At 34.3% G+C, this 25,131-nt stretch overlaps 1 protein-coding gene across 3 annotated transcripts in view; it reads right to left on the minus strand.

Moving 5' to 3' along the window:
* Positions 1-25,131, minus strand: part of ARID2 (AT-rich interaction domain 2) — a 181,972-nt gene that overhangs the window by 88,651 nt on the left and 68,190 nt on the right. For all 3 annotated transcript variants that reach the window (XR_010148324.1, XM_016923580.4, XM_063786745.1), the window contains exons 4-5: positions 6,445-6,578; positions 126-344 (exon numbers count right to left, since the gene is read on the minus strand). Coding sequence is in view for 2 of the 3 variants with exons in the window: in XM_016923580.4 (XP_016779069.1) it covers positions 126-344; positions 6,445-6,578 (353 nt within the window). In the remaining variant the exon portion in view is untranslated. The remainder of the gene's footprint in view (positions 1-125; positions 345-6,444; positions 6,579-25,131) is intronic.

A 25,131-nucleotide genomic window follows, 5' to 3' on the forward strand; every position in this document is an offset into this window, starting at 1 on the left:
ATAATATAAAAACAGAAAACAAAGAATGCTATTATGTTGACAAACAAAAAGTACTTTCTCCTTAAAAACCTTAAAAAAAAAACTTTTACAGAAGAATTATATAATACATTCAGCTTAAAACTTACTGTCGTCAAACACCCCGGCATTAGCAAGTAGTAAAGTGATGATTTTAGGATCTTTTTCAAGTTGCATGACGTGCTTGCTTTCATTTGATAGGAGAGTGCATACGTTAATAGCAAAGTCCACTTCATTTGGGAGTCCAGATAACAGTGAAAGCACCAATTTATTATAATCATTTGGCGAATTAAAGTCCATAGACAGCCCATAACTTTGACGCAGATAATCTAACAAAGAAAAAATATACCTTAAGTATATCAAAGATCAGATACCTTTATGGTGAATATCCCTTGAATACAGAACACAGCTTTAAATATATATATATAATATATATAAAATATAATATAAATATATATATTAAAAATATAAACTGATTAGAGGTTCAAAACGTTCAACTTTTAAAACTTCTTAGGTTTACTAATTAAAATTACATTCTTGAAAAGGTATTAAAATACCAAAATGTACATACCATTTGGCCATCATTGCCAAAATATTTTTGAATCAGTATTTTAATTGACCTAGCCGCACTTTTTTTATTTTCTGAGACGTGTCTGGCTCTGTTGCCCAGGATGGAGTGCAATGTCGCTTTCATAGCTCACTGCAGCCTCAATCTCCCAGGCTCAAGTGATCCTCCCACCTCAGCCTCCTGAGTAGCTAGGACTACAGGAAGGCTCCACTATGCTCAACTAATTTTATTTTTAGTAGAGAGAGGTCTCCCTATGTTGCCCGGGCTGGTGTCTCAATCTACCGAGTTTATGCAATTCTCCGGCTGCGGCCTCCCAAAGTGCTGCATTACATGCATGAGCCCTGTGCCCAGACTAATCTACACTTCTTACTATTGCATTTCAATGGACTTCTTCCAAATTACTGCAATATCATTAACATAGTAAAACCCATGCTAATTTTAGTTCTACAATTCTAAGTTTTGACAGATGTATAGTTTTAATCATCACAGTCAAGATATAGAGTATCTCTATCACTACAAAAAGTTTCTCATGCTCAATTCCATCCCCTACCACTAGGTACTACAAATCAAATTTACTTTCCTATCATTTTATTTCAAAATGCCAAATAAGTGGAATCACACAATATAGTCTTTTGTTGTCTGTTTTCTTTTATTTAGCAAAATGCTCTTGAGATTCATATCCATGTTGATAAGTGCATCAGTAGTCCATACCTTTCTAAACACAGTTTGTTTATCCATTCCCTAGTTGAGGGACGTTTAGATTGTTTCCAATTATTGGTGAGTACTAATAAATCTCACTATAAACATAGACAGGATTTTGTCGGGACATATTTTTTTCATTTCTCTGGCATAAATACCTAGAAGTGGGATTGCTGAGTCACACATAAGTGTATCCTTAACTTTGTAACAAACTGTGAAACTGTTTTCCAAAGTGGCTGTAACATCTTGCATTTCCATCAGCAATATACAGAGTTCCTATTGCTCTCCATCCTGGCCAGCACTTAATATTGTCAGTTCTAAATACTCTAAATGAGTCCTTTGTTTCATATTTGCTTTGCACATATTTTCTCCCTGTTAGTGGCTTATCTTTTCATTTTCTTAAGTGTCTTTAAACAGAAATTTTAATTTTGATGAAGTCTGAGTTACAAATATTTACTTTTATGGTTCATGCTTTTGTGCCTAAACCAAAGCAACTAAGATTTTCCACAGGAGAATTAATTTAAAACATTTACAAAACTTTGAAGATGGGATAAAACGGGCTTACAGAACACTAAGATACTATATAATCATAATTCACATATATAAAAAATGTTGTATTTTTAGAAATAACTGAATCCTAACTGGGGCAGTTTAGACCTTGGCAACTATGTCCTGAGACAAATATCACAAGTACATTTTTTCAAATAAAGCTGTCACAAGTTTAAGGGAAAAGGCAAAAAACTAAAATTTAAACATTCAAGAATATTTCAGGCTGGGCATGGTGGCTCATGCCTATAATCCCAACACTTTGGGAGGCTGAGGAAGGAAGATCACATGAGGCCAGGAGTTCAAGACCAGCCTGTGCAATATAATGAGATGCTGTCTCTACCAAAAATTTAACATTTAGCTAGTTGTGGTGGTGTGTGCTATAATCCTAGCTGTTTGGAAGGCTGAGCTGGGAGGATTGCTTGAGCCCAGGAGGTCCAGGTTCCAGTGAGCTTTGGTTAAGTCACTGCACTCCAGCCTGGGCGACGAAGTGAGACCTGTCTCTTAACAACAATAACAAAAGAATATTTCGGAAATATCTGAATATTTTTAAAAGTTAAAAACACACACACACACACAATCTCATTAAGTAGGATGCAAGTAGAAATCTACTGTCACAACATACCACAGAAGAATATCATGTAAGTAAAGAATTTCATTTCCAAATGCAGACAGTTGAAGAGATACACCTCTTCGATTCTAACCTATTCTAGCAGTGTCTCCAACATAATGAAGAAATTCCACAACACAGTTATTAATGGCTATGACACAGATTGTTTACAATATTTAAAGCTTGACAATAAGAATATATTGTTCATTTTTGATAATCCTTATAAATGAAATTTCTCATAAGTAACATAAAATAAATATCTGGATAAAAAGTAATGAAACTTCTATGAATATAGGAGCAGATTTTTATATTCTACACTGTAAACTGGACTGATGATAAGCCAAGTCTTAGCAATAATTAATTTACATTTTTATATTCCACATAGCTTTCAGGTAAATCTGAACAGAAAAAAATGTGGAACCCGTATTCCTTATCTGTCGCAGTCCTAAAGTTTATGTTTTCAATATGATCTTAGAATTGTGCTATTTCCTACTGTAAAATGACAGATATTCCATTCAATACATCCTTACCGGAACGACTCTGTCAAAGACATCTTCAATTAGAGTAAGATAAACATAACAATTATGAAATATCCTTTAATTATATTTAAACATTTAGTAGTAAAGTGATGATTTTAGGATCATTTTCAAGTTGCATGACGTGCTTGCTTTCATTTGATAGGAGACTGCATACATTAACAGCAAAGTCTGCTTCATTTGGGAGTTCAGATAACAGTGAAAACACCAATTTATTATAATCATTTGGCGAATTAAAAATTCCTTGGTAAAGATTCCTAAGATAATTATGTAGGAGAAAATGCTTATAAAATTTTAAGATCCTTTCATTCCCTCAAGGAGATATGGTTGAGTAGCTATAATTTTATAACTGGAATGAGGAGGGAAGTTTATTATTTTTTTGAGATGGAGTTTTGCTCTGTCGCCTAGGCTACTGGAGTGCTGTGGATTTCGGCTCACTATAACCTCCGCCTCCTGGGTTCAAGCAATTCTCCTGCCGCAGCCTCCTGAGTAGCTGGGATTACAGGCATGCGACACCACACCTGGCCAATTTTTGTATTTTTAGTAGAAACAGGGTTTCACCATGTTGGCCAGGCTGGTCTCAAACTCCTGACCTCAGGTGATGCACCAGCCTTGGTCTCTCAAAGTGCTGGAATTACAGGTGTGAGACACCGCGCCCGTCCATATTTTCAACATTCTTGATTCAAAGTTTATACAAGTAGGTCACTACTGACAAATTTAATCTGAGGCAGTCACTTCTCTTTGTTTTCAATTTAGAAGAAAGGGAGAGTTGTTCCTGGAGTGCTGTTTATGTACACTGTAGAAATTCTACAATATATTCTATCCATCTATATTGGCAGTGATTGTTGTAGTCCAAATGTCTTGTTAGAATATGTAATGCTTAAAGAAAATCTTTACTCAAATATAGCTAATAAAAAATTTTTATATCTTCCTTCTTGAAACCGAAAATTTAAGTACCAAAAATGCAAATGGACTGGGTACTTGGCTTCACTTTATTAAAATGATTGAGTTGGATTAAATCATAATAATAATAATCTACCTAATAATTCTGCAGAAATGATTATATCCAATCAATACCAAGGAAAAAACAGAGAAAGAAGGAAACTGAAGTATTAGGTATGTAATGTCAAAAACAGTATGAAAACCTATGCAAATGAATGATAAAAACCACCATGTACTTGATGCCAATGTTGAAGAATCTTAAAGCTTAAAGCAACAAAACCCACAATATTTTTTTTGCCAAGTTATTGGCCAAAAGTAGTCAATATCCTCAAAGGCAAATTCAGGCCCACATTCTATCAGTGTACGATGTTCTATATTCTAGCACTACTGACCACTGAAATTTATTATACTACCATTCAAAATATTTTAGAACAGCTTTTCTTAATGTCAACAATAAAAGTATCTCTGGATAAATACATTTATTCAAAGCTACAAGGGGAATAAGGCTGTATGATCAAATATGTAAATACGTATCTTCTCAAAGTTCTAAATAAATTTCTTTAAATACTCTCAATCTAATATTAGATAATTTCATTTTGGTGGCGTTTTTTTTTTTTTTTAGAACACATGCACGCACACACACACGGAGCTTATTCTATTTTCCTTAATAACACATTAAAAGAAAAATTAATGACTTATTTGCTTTATATATTGATAATCATGTCAATTTTTAGAATACTGTCACGATGTTGCTATGGCTCTTTCTAGAAAAACATAAAGTATAAATGCTGCCCTGAAATTCTACCCCTTTTCAGTATGAACTAGATATTCTGTAATCTGATGTTCCCCATCAGTTCCCAGTTTCTTCCTCTTCACGAATCTCCAATCCTGACTTCATTACACATGTTACACATAAAACGTAACTGTTCAGATTCTCTTAAAACAAATCAGCCATATAATAGCATATCAGAAAAGGGTTGTTTTAACAACAGGTTAAGCAATTCTATCACTCCTTTAACCTGTGTAGCTCTATCAGTAAGTTTCATTATAGGCTTCCGAAATACCAAAAATATTTCACATGATCTTTCTCAAAGCAGATCAATAGAAAATGGGAAAAAACAGATTCAGGAAAAAAATCTATTTTAAACAAGACCAAACATAGAAAAGTGTTTGTTTGGGAACAGTAGTAGCGGACACCAAAGTCTGTTTAAGTTACAAGGATTAATAGCTCTGCTATTATTGTAATACAGGGATCACACAGAGTTGTAAGTTGAAAATGATCTTTAAAGGTCATTAGCACAACATCTCATTCGATGTAGGAGTATCTTTTTTAACATCCTTGAATTAGATAATGGTCATTAGCTCTTTTTAGAAACAAGGAGCACATCACCTAACAAGTCACCCCATTTTATCTTATCAGCATAAACTATTAGCAAGCATTTCTAAAGGTGACTTAAAATATTCTCCTTTGCTCTTGGTTCTTGCAGTAAAAACTGTTCATTAAAAACAAAGCTAGGTTTTGTTGGCACTCCCTGCTTCACCCCTACCCCAATTATACAAAAGCATCAGATGAAGCCTCTTCTAATGGAGATCGCAGATTCTAAAAGAAGATTCTATTTCTTCAGTCATTACTGATTAGGGAAGAAATATGAAGTCAAATTCAACTTTTAAGAAACTTTGAAAATAGATAATACGAAAAAAAAGTTGATGATACTGATGATAGTCCACAAATGAGACAGTATAAATCTAAGGATAACCTGTAAGAGTATAGAACTAGTACCAGTAAATAATAATAATGATAATAAATATTTAGAATAATTATAATTTTTATAAAGAACATAGCTTGAAAAACAAGGATCTCTTTTTTTTTTTTAGGCCAAATGTTAGTGAGTGGAAAAACAAAGATGTGTATCTCCTTAGACCTCTCTTCCTAGTCATCACAGTCCTGACCTCCAGAGCCACTGAAAACTGGAGCCCGTCTACTCCTCTCAAGAGAGTATCAACACTCGTGTTGATTTTTTTCCAACTTGATTTTTTTCAAGCTGTGGATTCCTCTATAACCATTACAAGCATGACAAGTGAAAAAAAAATCTTCCTGCTACCATGGCAGGAAAATAGAATAATCAGAAACATTTCTGAGAATTCTGATGCCGGAAATCCCATTAATGTTAGAAAATCTAATAGACTCTATAAGAAAATTCTTGGTCTCCTGAATCCTAACAGGATCTTCCTCTTCTTATTTTAGTGACTATTTAGGATAAACTGATCATTAGTTAGAGCAATAAGGAAAAATCATTACTTGGAAGTGAAAGTGTTTTATAACTAAAAATTCCTGCAACTAAAATTCTCAAGTAACCTGTGAGAGAAAGGGCTCTGATACCAATTAGATGTCAATCCTTGAAAGCTGCATTACCTTAAGGCCTTAAGTGTTCTCATGTGCAAAGGAAGGGACTAACTCATTGGATGATGTCTATTTTCCTAATTCAAAACTGCGGACATATATCCTGTTAATTTGCAGTGATATTTACCCGACACACTGTGTTGCTGGTAATTGTAGGAAGATGGAATTGCACCAATAGGAAGCTGTGGCTTTGGATTGCCTGGTGGTACCTCATCATCATCCTCCCCAAAATGATGAACTTTCTCGTACTTTTCTAGGTAACTGAAACAGAAAAACAGCACAGCAAACATTTAAAAATAGATTTATATCTTATTTTTAACTCTCACCACATATTTTCCTTTTCTAAACAATAATCTAAAAAAATTAATAAAAATACCATAAACCTCTTATATTAGAACAGTAACTCCAGTTTAGAGTAAGATAAACCGCAGATAAACTCAATGCAATGGTTCTTTTTTTTTTTTTGAGACAGAGTCTCGCCCTGTCGCCCAGGCTGGAGTGCAGTGGTGCGATCTTAGCTCACTGCAAGCTCCGCCTCCAGGGTTCACGCCATTCTCCTGCCTCAGCCTCCCAGGTAGCTGGGACTACAGGCGACTGCCACCACACCCGGCTAATTTTTTGTATTTTTTGTAGAGACGGGGTTTCACCGTGTTAGCTAGGATGGTCTCAATTTCCTGACCTCGTGACCCACCCACCTCGGCCTCCCAAAGTGCTGGGATTACAGGCATGAGCCACCGCGCCTGGCCTCAATGCAATGGTTCTAAAAGTATTTTTATATTTTCAGAAAAGACCATACCACTATTCAAATAACAATATAAAAATAGGGAATATCAGATGACAACTACATGTAGATGAATAGTACCTTTATTTATTTGTAAAAATTATACATGGTCATTATAAAAACCATGTGAAAATTAGAAGATTCTGTAACCCTTGACCTCTACAAATTCACTTATCAGCAATAACAACAGGTTCATGTGCAAACCTGAGTATATTTTCTGAGAATATCTTTATTTAATAATATATTTTAGAGGTCTAAATATACCAATACATACTGCACTACCTCATTCTTTTGTAACAGCTATACAGCATTTGATCCTATTGATACATTATAAATTTAAATAGTTCTCTAGCAATACATTTAGGGTATTTTCAGTTTTGTTTTTTGGTAATAAACTTAATCTGTACACTTGTTTGAATATTTTCTCTTGATATGAGAAAGGTATGCTCATTTTAAACATCAATATAGCCAAACTGCAATCCAAAAGTACTATGCCTAATACATTTTGACCAATTTATAAGACAGTGTATCCCCCCACTGTATCACCATTACTGAGTATAATCAATCTTAATATTAACTAGGATTGAATTTTCAAATTCATAATACCTCATCATCTACCAGTTTATAGTAAGATTTCCAAGTAAGATGTGATTTTAAAACAGGGAAACAACTGGTCGAAACCATGTCAAACACAACACTGTATTCTAACATAGCTGTTACTATGCTTCACAGATAAGAAGTTAAACTGATTGATATATACTGACTTACATTTACCAAAGAAAAGTTCTACATGTGATCATTTTACAGATCAATCCTTCTACCATTCCTGATCTAGGCAGGTGCTTAGTCCATTTGGAGCTACTTAAAAGCTTGGCAGCTACCTACCCTCTGCTTTTTTAAGACAGCTGAGGTAAGGGAGGTGGGTATCAATGAACATGTAAGAGTATCCTGGAAGTATTATTTTTAGTACCAAACCTTAAATTTCAAAGAGGGATGAATGGAAGCTATAATTTTATAAATATAAAAACTAATGACATGAAAAATCATTATCATTCCTCATTTTCCCCTTCCAGCTTTACAAGGCACAATAATTCACATCCTTGAACCTGGAAAATAATTAAACTGTCCCTTTCCATTACTTCCAAGTTCCCCACATAAGCCTAATTTGAGCAAGAAACTCTTTCCTAGCAGGTAGCTTGATAGATAATGAATCCAATATTTTTCTTTATGGTTGTAGATAAAACATACTGAAGCAGAGACATATACACAGATATAATCCTTGAGCATTGAAAATGGTAGGCAAGTGTACACATTTCAACCTGACTCTGAGTATGTCCCTTGCAGACAGAATTTACAGTCTAAGAACACAAAACAGAACAAAAAGATGATTAAGAAGGGGCAGTCATTCTCTAGTATAAACCCACAACAAACTTAAGTAGGTAAATGAATCAAGCTCATTCTATTTAAATTGCTAAAGCAGGTATCACAGAAAGAAAAATATATATAAATGTAGACATAAAAAGTACACTGGAAAAACAGCTGCTCAAAATTTATGTGGCATCTTTACTGCAAATGAAGGATAATATATGTCACACAAAATCACTTGGATATAATAGTATTCATAGAGGTATTTTACATAGTACAATCTTTTAGAATTGTTTGAACTCATTGTGGAATGGTTAAAACAGACTACAGATAAATAATCTTTATAAAATAATTGTTATCTAATCAAAATAACAATGAAGACCATTAAATAACAGGTTTAGGATGCTCTTCATAAGTTGTTATCATTTAGTACAGTAGATTTAAAATTTACGTGTTTTTTAGGGTGAGTGCAGTGGCTCACGCCTGTAATCCCAGCACTTTGGGAGGTGAGGTGGGAGTATCTCTTGAGGCCAAGAGTTCGAGGCCAGCATGGCCAACACAGCAAAACGCCATCTCTACTAAAAAATACAAAAATTAGCTGGATGTGGTGCCGCACGCCTGTAATCCCAGCTACTCAGGTGGCTGAAGTACAAGAATTGTTTGAATCTGGGAGGCCGAGGTTATAGTGAGCCAAGATTGTGCCACTGCACTCCAGCTGCCTGGACGATAGGGCAAAACTTCGTCTCAAAACACACACACACACACACACACACACACACACACACGCACGCACACATTTTTAATAACGGCCGGGAGAGAAAGCAACATTGTTAGTAAAGAAAGGCTATAAACAGGAACTCGTCCCTCCCAGAACACCCAAAATGGAACGTAAGAGATGTGGAGTGAACTGACAACACTATATACTCATAATAAACCATATATATTATATACATAAAACCCCATATAATTCAAAGTTTCATTAGGTTTTAAAAATACATCATTTCTGGTCCCTTGTAATAGTCTAACAGTATTCTTCCAAACAGATTCTTTGCACAATTCCAATCCCCAGAAATTTATGATTTAGGCTGTTATGATTTTGAAATTTTTATTTCCCTGGCTTGAAGACCAGTACTTGTTCTTACTGCCATTATTAAATATTTCCAACTGAGATGCAAAAAGATTTTGGCACCCTCTCAATAAATAAGCACAAGGTCAGTTTGTTTGGTTTTTCAGTTAAACTTCTAAAAACTAAAAAGTATTAACAAACCAGAGAACACAGCTAAAACACAAAGTTACATTTCAAGTGCAAGTGTTCTGATTTAATTCCCTAACATGACCTTGAGTTTACACATCAACAGATCTACTGTGTTCACCCATTAAACTACAAATGCTAGACTGCACATCTTTCTCCTCAAAAATCGATGACATAACTTTGAACAGTTAACATATTATTCAAACAAATATTTGCTGAGCTCCTATAGTAATCTGCCTAGTACATTACATATTTAACTCAAAACTAGTGAAATATTGTAATCCAGAAAGCTTAAATGTGACCAATATAATGGGGGAAAAAGAATTCATTCACAACAGCATCAAATAATATCAGCACTATTATAGTGACTTTGGGGAAATTTAATGTATCTCTTACAATATCTGACAGATTAAGTAGACAAAGAAATAAATTAGGTTACAGAAGACTTGAATATCACCACCAAGATGATATTGGACACATAATGACTTCCTTTTAGAATCTTAATGGAAATTTAAAAAGTGATCATATATCAATTCACACAGAAAACTACAATAAATTTAAGATTATATGTTATATAGGGCACATTTTCTAACCACAATGCAATTCAAGAAATTTTTTTCTTAGAATAAATCAAATTCTTGTAAAATTAGAACTAATTTTTTCTTATGCGAAATTCCAAACCCATATGCAAAACTATAAAGACTAGCATAATAGTATCTATCAACAGATATCAATTTATGGTCAATCTTGTTTTATCACAACCACAGTTACCCATCTTGACAACCAAATCTCTCTCAGATTTTTTTAAAGCAATTCTCAGATATCATATAACCTCATCTGTAAATATTTTGGTAGAATACTTATAAACTGAAACAATAACCACCACCACTACCAATCAAGAAAACTCTTGACTATTCTTGGATCAAGGAAAAAAAATTAACTCTGTATGACAGAAACACTTCCATATTAACAAAACCTTTTGAAATGTTACAAAAAAAGATGATAGGGCAAGGACTCATATTCACTTCTCCCTTTAAATCCAATTACAATAAACTTTAGAGAGAAAAATAAAGAGATATTAGCATAATTTCTCAGTTAAAAACTTTCATGAATTCTGATACATTTAAAGCAACTTCAAGGATTCACAAGGCCAACTTGCAAAACACATCTTGAGAAAGTAATATGGTCTGGTGGATCCTAGGCCCAAACACTTAAAAAGGCAAGTTCAATTTGGATTTCCCTTAGCTCCTGAGGAGCTACAGAAAGTGACGGTGTGTTTCAAAAGGGGACCCAGAGAGTAACAACTATTTTTAAAAAGATTTATTGAAAGTTGGGTTGAAATAGTTGGTTTTCCAAGAAAGCAAGGTCCTTTATAAACTTCGACTTGTAACTTCTTTGTCAAAATGAGTCCAAAGACCAAGGGGATGTGAAGCAACTATGAGAAGCACCAGCACGGAATGACTGGTGTCATCCGGTGACAGGGACCTACACTGATGTGATAACTTCAAGATGAAAACACTAGGCAAAAAAATCCAGTACAGTAGCTTGGAAACCATAAAAATAATAAAGTTTCTCTTCCAGGATTTCCAAAAGAGAGAGAAAAACAGAGAGATATGAGAGAGCATTAAAGAGTAAATTTGACAATGTAGATCACATCGGTAATGTACAAAGTAAGCCTGAGAAACTGTTCTATATGGAAAGGAAATAAACTAATGGAAATAAGTGGTGGACAAAAATGAAAGATATGTATGATAAATAAAAGCTCAAACACAGAAAAAATTTTAAAACCAGTAGTCCTATAGGAGAGACCGGAATAAATGAAACAGAAGCAATAATCATTGATGTAATAGAAGAATGTCTTTAACTGAAAGGCATGAAAGGATGTAAACATCAAAAAGTTCCCTGGGGCTAGGGTGTCCGGGTACATGGGTCACCAGGCAAAATGTAAAGAAAATTGAAAAATACTCAGATACATCTTGATCAAAGATTTAAGCTTCAAAAATAGAGAAGATTCTTAGAACTATCCAGAACCACCATCCCGCCCCCACCAAAAAAAAAAAAAAATTACACAGAACATTTGAATCAGGCTCTGATTTCTCTCCAAAAATTAATTGCCAGAAGATAATGAACAAATATCAGAGTTTGAGAAGAAAGGTTATTTCACAGGAGTTTCCTACCCAATTATGTTTCTCACCTAAGACAACAGAAATTCATTTTCAGATATGCAGACTCAGAAAGAATAAAGCCACATGGCTCTCTAGACAAAAACAAACAAACAAACAGTCTGATAGATGAATCAAAATTAAGAAATGGTTTGAAACACAGAACAGAATGGTGATTACCAAGGGGGAAAGTGGTAGGGGAAAAAGGGAGATACTGGTCAATGGGTACAAACATTCAGCTACAATATGAATAAGTTCAGAAGATCTAATATACAGGATGGGGATTTTAGGTAACAATACTGAATTGTATACTTTATTTGAAATTTGCTTAAATGTTCTCACCACAAAACAAAAAGGGTAACTAGGTAAGGTGATAGATGTGTTAAACTAACTTCACTGTGGTAATCATTTCACAAAACATGTATACCAAACCATCATGTTGTACACCTTAAAATCATACAATTTTATTAGTCAATTGTACCTCAATAAAGCTGGAAAATTTTTTTAAATGTCGGAATGGTTAGGTAGCAATACAGATGACTAATAATAGGTACAGAAAGTAAACTCAGATATTAGTCTCAATAATAACTATTATATATACACAAGAGAAAGCAATTGTGATTGGTAATTAAGAATATAAAGATATAAAACTATTAAAATAATTTGAAAACAATACTCCTCATCTGAATTTTCAAGAACTTTTCCACATAAATGGGAGAAGAAAAGTAGTAAGAATTAAAGCTCTACTCTGTATGTTACTTGTATAGGAAGACTGAACAAAAGGTTTATTCTCACAGTTAATATTAAGGTAAATAGGTTATCAGCTGTTTTCTAATTTTTTTCAAGTGCTTAACACAAAAATTAAAATCAGGATCATTACTTTCAAAATCACCATAGGGAAATAAAAATGACAGCAAATATAAATATACAGAAAAAAGGAGAAAATAAAGACTATCCTATTATGCAGCAAATCCACTCTGAGGCATACACCCTAAAATAAAAACAACTGGAAACAACACAAACATCCATAAAGGAAAGCGTAGATAAAAATACTGTGGCATATTGAGGCAATAAAATACTATATGGCAGTAAAAATTAACAAATTGACATGGACCCATACAAACAGCCATCAACAACAAAATGGTAAGTAAAAGAAAATCATTTCAGAAGAATACATTATAATTCCACTTATATGAAGATCATAAGCATGCAAAAAATCGAATATATTTGTAGCAACAGACAAGTATGTAGTAAGTGACAAAGAAAAGCAACATAATGATTATCACCTAGAGGACAAGCTAAAGTCTGCCATTCTACAGAGGCTTCAAAGGTATTAGTAAGGTTAAATTTTTTGGAGGTGGGGGTTTAGATGATGTATTAAGCTTTTTTGTGTGTGCATGATATATTTCACAATTTAAAAATTTTTTTAACATCAAAAAACCAGTAGTCAATTATTTCAAACTTTCCAAGAACAGACATTTCCATTGCTATGTAAAATGTTTCCAACTATAGAAAAAGATTGGAAGCTATGCTGAAAATCGTAATCCAGTAAAACCCTGATAAACTTCATAAAAGTTGCAGTTAAAAAAAAGACTACATACACACACACACACACACGCACACACACGCACACACTAGAAAAACTAATTTACTCATTAAACACAACCACCACAACCCAAGACTATAAGATTTTATTGTGGAAGTCCAGTGATAGTTCAATATTGAAAATTTCATAACAATTAAACTCATCTGTAGATCAAAGAAGAAAAATGATATTATGTAAACAAAGGATGCCAAAGGGAATTTAATAAAATGAAGCCGCATGCTTTGCTGGAAAAAAAATTTAATTAATGAAGAATCTCAGAATACTTCTACTTTTGGATCTCTCCTATGACTCCTTTGTTGTGCAATTCAGAGAATTTCCAATGTAACTCCTTTTTCCAGTACAGGCCTTCTCAGGACTTCACAAGCCAACTTCAGCCACAGTACTTGCTTCTGTAGAAGAAATGTCCTTCAAAGTGGGGCACACACATAAGATACTCCAATAGGGAGAGACATTTAATTTATGCATTGACACTGTCTCCTCTCTCCCTCTCTTCATATATCAGGCACTCCATATGTTACTCATCCCATTTCAGACAAAGTGGAATGCATAAGAGAGGAACCGTCACTCATTTGTTAGCTTTTGACAAGTGGAACCTTTACTCATTCGTTATTTTCTATTTACTAATGTCTGCGTGTGTCTAGGTTAAGTCAACTTAAAGATGTATTATCTAACTTTAATTAAACCATCTCTCACAAAAAGGACAACTAAATTTAATAGATTCCTCCAAAGAAACCAGTTTGAATAATGCAAACAAAACTAAACAATAAAGTGGCAGAGTAGACGCTTCTCGCCTGAACCTATTGTCAACCATACTATGAAATAAAAACAATGACAATGCAATAAGATATGAAAGAAGTAGGCCAAAAGATTTCTATATTACCAAAAGAAGATCTAAACTATAAATTTACATGCCCCCACAATGATTAACCTTGTCCTAGGTTAATGCTGTACTTTTTGTTACCTGATGCTTTGCAATATGCTTACAACTAAGTATCCAGAATTTGAAGTACTTTGTTAAAGTTTAAAATGAAATATTATTTCAAGCAAGGATACTGATAAATATTTACCAGTCATTTCAGAAGCTAACTTCTGTATCATTGAAGACAAATGTTTTCATTTTCTCATGATAAAAGTGGCTAAATTAATACATGGAAGATATGGCAAAAAAAATACTGTTGCAAAATGATAAGAAAACACAACTGAAGAGTTGAAGAAACAAGGATTAGAGCAAATTACACTGTGTGGGAGGTTTCTATATAGCTGAATTCAAGTACAGATGTTTCTAACATGTCTGAGCTTATAGTATTTACTAGATTCTCTTTCAAAAACAAAATTCACAAAGAACTACTTTTTAGTGAGTCATTAAAGGAAAGCTCTAACATGGAAGATATGTTCTCATAAGCAAATAATTTTTTTTTAGAAAAAAAGACTTTCAGAAAAATATGTTAATTCTACTTAAAGCCACAATGAATAAGCAGGTGCTTTAATTGGAAAAGAAAAGAAAATGAGGGGAGAGGATAGCGGGAAAAGAAAAGGAAAAAGGAAGGGGAAAAGAAGGGAAGATTACAGGGTAAGATTAGACATGTGAAAATCATTTATTATGTCATTCACAGGCAGACGAACGTGGCAAAGAAGTTGAAAGTCGGCAATGCCAAAAGTGTTACAAGATGATTTCAATGTAGTAAACAAGGTTTTAGACATACAGCAAAATTTACTTTGTGACTTTTATGATCACATAATGAATTGACTCACGAAAAAAAAATTTTTTTTCTTTACCACACAGTGTTTCTTGGTAGTGTAAGTACTCTTGAAGCTTATTTATAAGTGATGCCAATCTTGAGAAGAGTTATATGCCTTACTTCTCAAAAGCCCAACTTTACTAACTTTCCTGTGATAACATTAGATGATGAGCAATATCTTACCTAGCAGATAATTTGGAAAACAAGGCAATAAAGACAATCTACCCGTTACAATAAAGGTGAAATTCTAACAATAAATAGAAAGTAATTACTTTTAAAAGAAATTCACGCAATATGGAACATTTTTTAAAGAGTGTTTTTTAAAAAGTATTTTCTCTCTACCATGTGCCTTTGTGACTGAAAATACTGTGCAAATGTCATATATTAAAACTCTTCAGCAGGCACAGTGGTTCATGCCTATAATCCCAACACTTTGGGAGGCCGGGTGTGAGGATCACCCGAGCCCAAGAGTTTTGAGACCAGCCTGGGCAACCATAGTGAGACTCCAACTCTACAAAAAATAAAAAATTAGCCAAAAGTGGTGGTGCACGCCTGTAGTCCTAGCTACTGGGAAGGATGAGGTAAGAGGATCACTTAAGCCCGGAAGGTTGAGGATGCAGTGAGCTGTGATTGTGCCACTGCACTCCAGCCTTGGCAACAGAGAGAGACCCTGTCGTCTCGGGGGTGGGTGGGGGCGGGGGAGCCAAACAAAAAACAAAACTCTTATATCTACACTGAGCCAGAAAAAAGGATTTTCCAAATAATTTAAAAACCTCCCTTAAGTTTCTGTAGGCTTGAACCCTTTAAAAACAACTTTTATACTGATACAGATTCATACTTTAAAGTTACAACAATATTCAAAGAATTCATTTATCCTTCATCCAGATCCAGATACACCAATTGTTTATATGTTGCTTCATTTACCTTATCCTATTCTCATTCTTTCTCTCTCTCTCTGTCCCCCACCCCCCAATACACACATTTTTTGTGTGTGAACCACTTAAAAACAAGTGGTTTCTCCTTGTTTTTCATGACCTTGACATCTTTCAAGAGTATAGGGTGGCGATTTTGCAGAATGTCCTGCAATTCGGGTTTATTTGATATGTCTTAATAATTAAATTAGACACAGAGAAGGTATTTTTTGAAGGAATACTACAGATGTGAATTGTTACCCTAGTGTATATATTAAGAGGCACATCATGTCTATTTGTCTCACAGTTGGCGCTTTTACTTTGATTACTTTGTTGTTAAGGTTGGGATTGCTAGGTTATCACACTATGAAGTTATCCTTTTCCTTTTAGAAATTACTAATTTACAGAAAAACACTTTAAGTCTAAATATCCTGTTCCTTTTCAACCTTGTACCTGCTAGTTTTAGCATCCATTGATTCTCAACTAAGTCACTGTGAAAGTAATTTTTCTTTTTTTACTTTTTTTTTTTTTTTTCTTTTTTTGAGACGGAGTCTCATTCTTTCGCCCAGGCCGGACTGCAGTGGCGCTATCTCGGCTCACTGCAAACTCCACCTCCCGGGTTCACGCCATTCTCCTGCCTCAGCCTACCAAGTAGCTGCGACTACGGGCGCCTACCACCGCGCCTGGCTAATTTTTTGTATTTTTAGTAGAGATGAGGTTTCACCATGTTAGCCAGGATGGTCTCGATCTCCTGACCTCGTGATCCGCCCACCTCAGCCTCCCAAAGTGCTGGGATTACAGGTGTGAGAAAGTAATTTTTCTAACTCCATTATTCCTTCAACATTTATTAGTTGGCATTCAACTGTGAGTACTTTCCATCCTCTCTCGTTTATTTACTCATTATTTATACCACCATGGATTCAGAGAGTCTCCTCTTACTTCACGGGTATTACATTCCTATCGTTATTCAGTCAAATGCTCAAGTTATCCTAGATTTGGCATCTGTATCCTTTAGACATTGTCCCAGATTTGGCCACTGGGATCCCTTTCAAGCTGGCTCCTATGTACTTTTGATGTGTCCTTATCATTTTTTTTTTAGCAGTTTCTTACTTTATATTTATAGCACAATAAGATATTCCAGGCTTATCTTGTATTTTCCCTGCTTCAGCCCTAGAATCCCTCTTTCTCCCCAATAAACACTGCTTCTTTTCAGTGATGAATGGTATTTAGAAACCAATTATCTGGACACTAGGTGTGCTCAATGCTTAAAGAGGTATCTTTACTTCTAGGACCTTCCATTATACAAAACTAAGAAATATAAACAAATGCATGCACACGTTTATAAATTTCTTTATCTCTAAAAGGATAAAATCATAGCAACATCTCTAATATCAATTCAACATCACAGTTATCTCTTTTCATATTTTAAACTTTTTTCTCCAGTACTGAGAAATCTGGCTCATGTTATTCTCAATAAAATTGCACATTTGCTCAATCCTAAAGTAAACAAACCTAGAATTTAATATGAATTTTACAGTTCTTTGTGTCTTCAGATAAATGGTATAGTATTTGAACTACTAATTCACTTGTTTCTGTTTTTATTCCATTTTTGGTTTACTCTGCCACGTTATTGTATCTATTTAATTTTATTATTACTTATATTTTTTGTTAACTATCTATGAGTCTATTTTCAGTACGAAAATTAAATTTTCTGGGCACAGAGGCTCACACCTGTAATCCCATCACTTTGGGAAGCTGAGGTGGGTGAACTGCATGATCCCAGGAGTTCGAGACTGCCTGGCCAACATAGTGAGACCCCCATCTCTACATAAAATTTAAAAATTGGCTAGGTGTGGTGGCACACACCTGTTGTCCCAGCTACTCGGAGGGCTAAGGTGGGAGAATCACTTGAGCATGGGAAGTAGAAGATGCAGTGATCCATCATTGCACTACCACACTCCAGGCTGGGCAACAAACTGAGACCTTGTCTGAAGGGGAAAAAAAAGAAAATAAAACTAAATTTATGGGTTTCAGCTAAAGTCATGAGGGGGTAATTTATGTAATGTGTTGCTTTGTTCTTTCATTTTGTTTTCTATATCTTTTGGTATTTAGTAAAATCTGTGTTTTTGTTATATTGATTACCTTGGTACTTACACATATGCAATGCCTTAACCCATTCTCTTATTTTGTCATCTGGCATGTCAACTTTCAGTAGTATCTTTTGACTCCCAACTATTGCTTTTATAACAACAAAGGTTTATTCTATTTTCCTCTTTACTTCTTCCTTTATAGTTGCATTATTTCTACTTTGTAAAGATATAACAGATTTACATATTACACTGACCCAAATTTTGCAAGAAAAATTGATGGGCAAGATGAAAATAAATAAATTTCAACAAAAAAAATGTGCACCATTGACAGATGGGATTTTAAAATAAGGGATCATGATTTATTAAGTGTACATAATGATGCATTTGTTCCATGTTAATCCATGTATTGTTCTTCCACTGAGGAAAAGCAAGTATCAAAATAAACTGAATGTAAAAACAAACCTTCCAATCAATGCATGACAAACTATTAAAGTGATTTAAAGCCTACTACAATTCATTCAACAAATACTTATTAAGCACTTACTATGTGCCAGACATTGTTTCATATGCTCAGAATACTGTGTAAACAAAGCAGACACATATTGCTATCCCCATGAGGCTAACAGTCTCATGGGGAGAGACAAACAATAAGAATAATAAAATACTTTTTAAAAAAATTATAAAAGCTTTTTATGTGGTTAAAATAAAATTTTAAATAGAATTTATTTCACTTTATTAAAAACTTACTTCTTGTATATTTTTATTTTAATACCCAGGTTAATATATTAGGGAAAGTATCTCAATTTTTCACTTAATTATAAGTATATAATTATACTTATATGTAATTATAAGAATATAATTACAGTCTGAAGAAAAGAGATTTCTAGAGGAAAACACTAAGAGTTTCTGGATTTAAAGCTGGATGGAAGAAGTAACTTATGAGCCTTTGGGTTGTCTCCCCTTAGAGAATGAATAAAGTATTTACAGGTATAAGTAGAACCATTACAATTTACTACGTTGAAGAGCTCTTATACTGTTTACTTCAAATGTTTGTATGAGAAGAAGGGTTGCATATAGATATTAAGCAACCAAAAATGATAACTGTATTGCTTGTTTGTTGATATCCCACATTCAAGTACCTTACTTTTAGAAGAACTTGCTTAACTGATGGGCATTAGAGTCTGGCTTAAACTAAAAATCCTAAAAGCTTGAAAAAAGCCTACTCTCCACTTCCAGGCAGCTAAAGCATGAACAGATAACACCCTTGTCCAGATGGATTCTCCTGCCTGAAATTTTGAATTTTTAGGGAAGAACAAACATAGGTTATTCAAAGCAGTGGCAGTAGGAGGTGAGAGACTAATTCCTGGTTTTCCAGATTTCCTGTAAATATCTCTTCTGAAATTAGCCAAGGCTGATTTACATTGTTTGTAACTGGTCACAGTCTATGACACAATAAATTCCACTTCAAGAAATTTATCCTACATTGCATGTTAGCAAAGAATAGGATAAGGATGTAGAATATTACGGTAGTTTTTGACAATAAAATACTGGAAAAAAAAACACGTTCAAACAATAATAAACTATTGTTTTAGATTCTTAAGTTGGATTAGTATACAGCTGTAAAAAGTGAGAAAATTAGTTAGATCTGTATTTGGTGACACATAGTAAAAAAGGGTACAGAGCAACTGTGTATATGGTGTATTTCTATCTAGGTAATAAAAAGAAGATTAGCTATATGCTTGCAAATGAACCATATATTTTTAGAAAGAAATAAAGAAACTATAATAGCAGTTAGCCTCATAGTAGAGACTTTCCCATCCTTTACATTATTTATTTTCTTTTTAAGAATGTGCTTGATGACTTTTCAATAAAAAGATCAAATTAAAAAATAATATATTAAAAGATACAATATTTAAAACAAAATGAAGAGCTGAATCAATAATTCTGATAAAAAAGCTAGTATTTCATATACACGTGAAGAATAGCATTTTCAATAATTAATTCTGCGATAAATCATTAGTGCAAAACAAAAAAAATTAATTTTTTTTACCTCATGCCATACTAAGCAAATTCCAGGTGAGTAAGAAATTTAAATGTAAAATTTTTAAAAAAGAAGAAAATGTGTCAATATATTTATAATATTAAAGAGCAAGGAAGGCTCTTCTTAGCATGAGAAATCATTATCTCCAAGAAAGACTAAGATATTTATCTCATTAAAATTTAAAAACGGCTGGGTGTGGTGGCTCACAACTGTAATGCCAGCACTTTGGGAGGCCAAGGCAGGTGGATCACCTGAGATCAGGAGTTCAAGACCAGCCTAGCCAACATGGCGAAACCCATCTCTACTAAAAATATAAAAATTAGCTGGGCATGGTGGTGCACACCTGTAATCTCACCTACTCAGGAGGCTGAGGCAGGAGAATCACTTGAATCCAGGAGGCAGAGGTTGCAGTGAGCCGAGATCACGCCACTGCACTCCAGCCTGGACCACAGAGTGAGGCTCAGTGTCAAGAAATAAACAAATAATAAAAATAAAATAAAATTTAAAAACTTAGGCAAAGTATAACACAATACTAAATGATAAACAATAACCTAGAAAACTATGTGTGTTTGTGTGTGTATGTATGTATCTTAAATTACTTTAAGTCATTATAAAAAGGATTATTATAATTTTTAAAATGAGCAATGACATGATTTTTTAAAACAAAGTAATATTTGATGCACATGAGAAACACAGATGTAAAATGTGAAATGTGTTTGAAAAACTATAATATCCAGTTTTGGCAAAGGTTTAGGTAAACAGAAACTCATACAGAGAGTAGGAATACATAGTGTTATATCGGTTCTGAAGGATAATTTAACAATATTCTCTATAAAAGCATTAAAAACATGAGTATCATTTGATCTCAGAGATCTTTCTCCTACCAAATAACACTTAGAAAATAAACATGTTGGCCAGGCGCAATGGTTCACATCAGTATTCACTCTGGGAGGCCAAGGTGGGCAGATCACTTAAGGTTAGGAGTTCGAGACCAGCCTGGCCAATGTGGTAAACCCCATCTTTACTAAAATCACAAAAATTAGCTGGGCATGGTGGCATGTGCCTGTAATCCCAGCTACTCTGGAGACTAAAGCAGGGGAACTGCTTGAACCCAGGAGGCGGAGGTTGCAGTGAGCCGAGATTGCACTACTGCACTCCAGCCTGGACGACAGAGCAATACTTCATCTCCATAATAAAATAAAATAAAATAAACATGTTATTCAAAGATTCATTCAAAGACATCGTTATAGATTTATATATAGATGACATATAGTTTCAAAGATTTACCAAAAAAACTCAAACTGTCACTGCTTATAAGGAAGAAAAACAACCTAACTATCCAACAGGGAACTACTACACTAAGTTTTTATGCAAGAAAAGTCCATGTGGCCCGTAAAAATAGTGGTGTAAAAGAATACTTAATAACATGTAAAAATATTTTAGATACTATGTAAAAATTAGAAAAAATCATACAGTATGATTCTATTTAAATATTTGTAAGTGAATATATGTAAAATATATATTAAAAATTTTTGAATTTTATCAAGGAAAAAGGAGTAAACAGAAGTTATTCCTTCTGAGTTCTGAATAAGGAGAAAAACTTAGTTAAGATATAAATCATTTTTTAAGTGGTAGAGAAAGTGGTTTAAAAAAAGAAATCTAAATGTCAGTTTCTATTTTCTTAGTACATTAGAAAGATATCTAAAACGAGTACAGTAGACAGGAGTGGAGACCAGGGAATTTAAACAAATAACAAATCTTTAAAATAGCTTTTCTAGGAATAAAAGAGAGGGGATGTGGTCATTTATTGAGGCAGTAGTAGTGTTATATAGGAAAAGAGCCTTTAATTTGGAAAAAAGAGGATGGAGGAGACAGGAAGTGGGGAGCAAAGGCAAGTAAAGGAAGAGGGATATAAAGAAAAGAAAATAAAGAAGAGAAGAACAAACAAGATAGGAGGAAAAGAAAAGAACAGAGAGGCCAGGCGCGGGGGCTCACGCCTGTAATCCCAGCACTTTGGGAGGCCAAGGCGGGTGGATCACGAGGTCAGGAGATCGAGACCATCCTGGCTAACACAGTGAAACCCCGTCTCTAGTAAAAAATACAAAAAAAAATTTGCCAGGCGTGGTGGCGGGCGCCTGTAGTCCCAGCTACTCAGGAGGCTGAGGCAGGAGAATGGCGTGAACCCGGGAGGCGGAGCTTTGCAGTGAGCCGAGATCGCACCACTGCACTCCAGCCTGGGCGACAGAGCGAGACTCCGTCTAAAAAAAAAAGAAAAAAGAAAAAGAAAAGGAAGACGGAGGAAGAAAGCAGAGCAGAGTACCATAAGAAAAAACTGATACTATAAGAGAGTTATCATAAAATATCCAGAGGCTCCTGTGGCGTAGTATCATCAGCCAGAAAGTAGCAACCTCATGAGAACAGGAGTAGACTTGAGGTGATTGTACAATGGGTAGAAATGATCCCCTACAGGGTCAATGTTCTAGATGGGACTTTGATACTGGCACATGGAGGGTGCAAAAGATATAATACACTCCCATACTAAATATCACCCTTCATAAATATCTGAATTTATTTCTAAAATTATTATAAAACATAAAATGTATTTATATTTCTTGAACAATCTAAGAACTCTTCCATGTTTAAAAAAAAAAAAACCTTGCAGAATATAAAAATTCCACACACAAAAAACGACAGGAGTGGAAAATTACAAGATAGTACGTTTTAGAGTGAAATGGAAAAAAGAAAGAAACTTGTGGGGAAAGTGCCCTGGAAACCTGAGGGGGCTGGGGGCATAAAGTATTACCATGCTAAGTTACTCAAGACAAAAATAATAGCTAAGTAGACAGAATATTAGAAAATTCTTTTTCAGAGTCAGTTCTACCACATAATTTATAAATTAGATTCATTATTTAATAACCACACTTTGTTTTCTGACCTCAGACAGTAAAACTGAATGCTCTGGCCAAATGAAAAAGAAAAATCTGTTACCATCGGGGAAGCTAGGGTTGTTTAACCAATTAAAGTACGCAAGACGAATGCCCTCTACCATTAGGATAACACCATTACAAAAAAGAACACACTGGGAGCTATCCCTGGTGCTGCAATTAGCCCTAACTACTGGAGACCTGACCTAAAGACTAGTTTTCCTAACGCTGAGTCCAGGTCTACTCCTCCTATGATGACCTATTTGTCTGAATCTCACTAGTCTTATTTCAGCAAATTATACACTTACCTGTGCCTCCATAAGTGTATCCCTTCAAAATTTATTAGAAATTGCATGAAATAAAGAGATAGAGCAAAGGGTTCCAATGTAGGTCATTTATGCAAGATGTTTTCTTCATATTTTCCAATAATTTTTGAAAATTAATAATAAGAAAAAATCATACGCTGAGGTTGCTAAGCTCTATGGAAAGAACAAATATTCCATCCCTGAAATTGTGAAGAAGGAAAAATAAACTGCTAGTCTTGCTGTTGCACCTCAAACTGCAAACATTATGTCCACAGTGTGTGGTAAGTGCTTAGTTAAGATAGAAAAGGCATTAAGTGTATGGGTGGAAGATGAACAGAAACGTGTTCTGATTGACGGCAACTGGGTTCCATATTACCTGCAGTTTCAGGTATCTACTGGGGGTCTTGGAACATACCCTCGAAGGGGGACTTCCATAAAAACACACTCAAAACTGCTCCAGATGCTGAAATTACCAAACAGATTAAAACCCCAGGCAAAATTTTAAAAATTCATAACTGCTTACAACATAGTTTCAAAAACCAAAGACAAAAACAATTATTAAAGGTAGTCAGAGGAAAAAGAAGACATTTGCTTCAAAAAGGAAAGAATAGAAAAAATAAAAACATTTCCTAAAAAAAAGAAATGACTTTTTTTTTTAAAACCAGCAGACCTGCACTAAAAGATTAAGTTTCTAAATGGAGGTATGGAGATGTAATAAAAAGCCAAGAAAAAAAAGTGTGTATATATATATATATGTAGAATATCTTGCTGAGATATATATGTGTGTGTGTGTGTGTGTATATATATATGTAGAATATCTTGCTGAGATATATACGTATATATATTGTCCTCTGGGATTTAAATATAGACAATAGAAATATACAATGCTTATGACATACATAGCATATATATATAATACATACACACACACACACACACACACACACACAGTTACATAAAGGCAGTTATATATATAAAGTACTCTAAGGTCTTTCAATTAGGTCTTTCGATTTATGGGAAAGGGATAAAAGCACCAAGTATTAGACAGTGATAGGTCAAGGGTGAGTGTAAATAATAAATTAATAAAAAAGAATAAAGATGAAAAAATTCCTCAGTTAATTCAAACAAGATAAAAAAGAGAAAAAAAATTATTAAAAAGCAGAGAGATAAAAATATAAAATAAGTCTTTTTTTTTTAATGGAGGTTCACTCTTGTTGTCCAGGCTTGAGTGCAATGGTGCGATCTTGGCTCCCTGCAACCTCTGCTTCCGGGGTTCAAGCGGTTCTCTTGTCTCAGCCTCCCAAGTAACTAGGATTATAGGTGCCCAACAGCATACCCGGCTAATTTTTCTATTTTTAGTAGAGATGGGGTTTCAACCATGTTAGCCAGGCTGGTCTTGAACTCCTGACCTCAGGTGATCCACCTGCCTCAGCCTCCCAAAGTGCTGGGATTACAGGCATGAGCCGCTGCACCCGGCCCAAAATAAGACTTAAACCCAAATACATCACCAGCCATATTAAATATAAACAGACTAAACAATTTTTTTAAAACGATCCTCCAATTACATTTTAAAAATTCAAGTATATGCTTTTTATCCAGAAGGTTGAAATTTTAAAATGTAGATATTAACCAAATTGG

This window comes from Pan troglodytes, chromosome 10 (genome assembly GCF_028858775.2).
Source record: "Pan troglodytes isolate AG18354 chromosome 10, NHGRI_mPanTro3-v2.0_pri, whole genome shotgun sequence".
In the NCBI taxonomy this organism is placed as follows: domain Eukaryota; kingdom Metazoa; phylum Chordata; class Mammalia; order Primates; family Hominidae; genus Pan; species Pan troglodytes.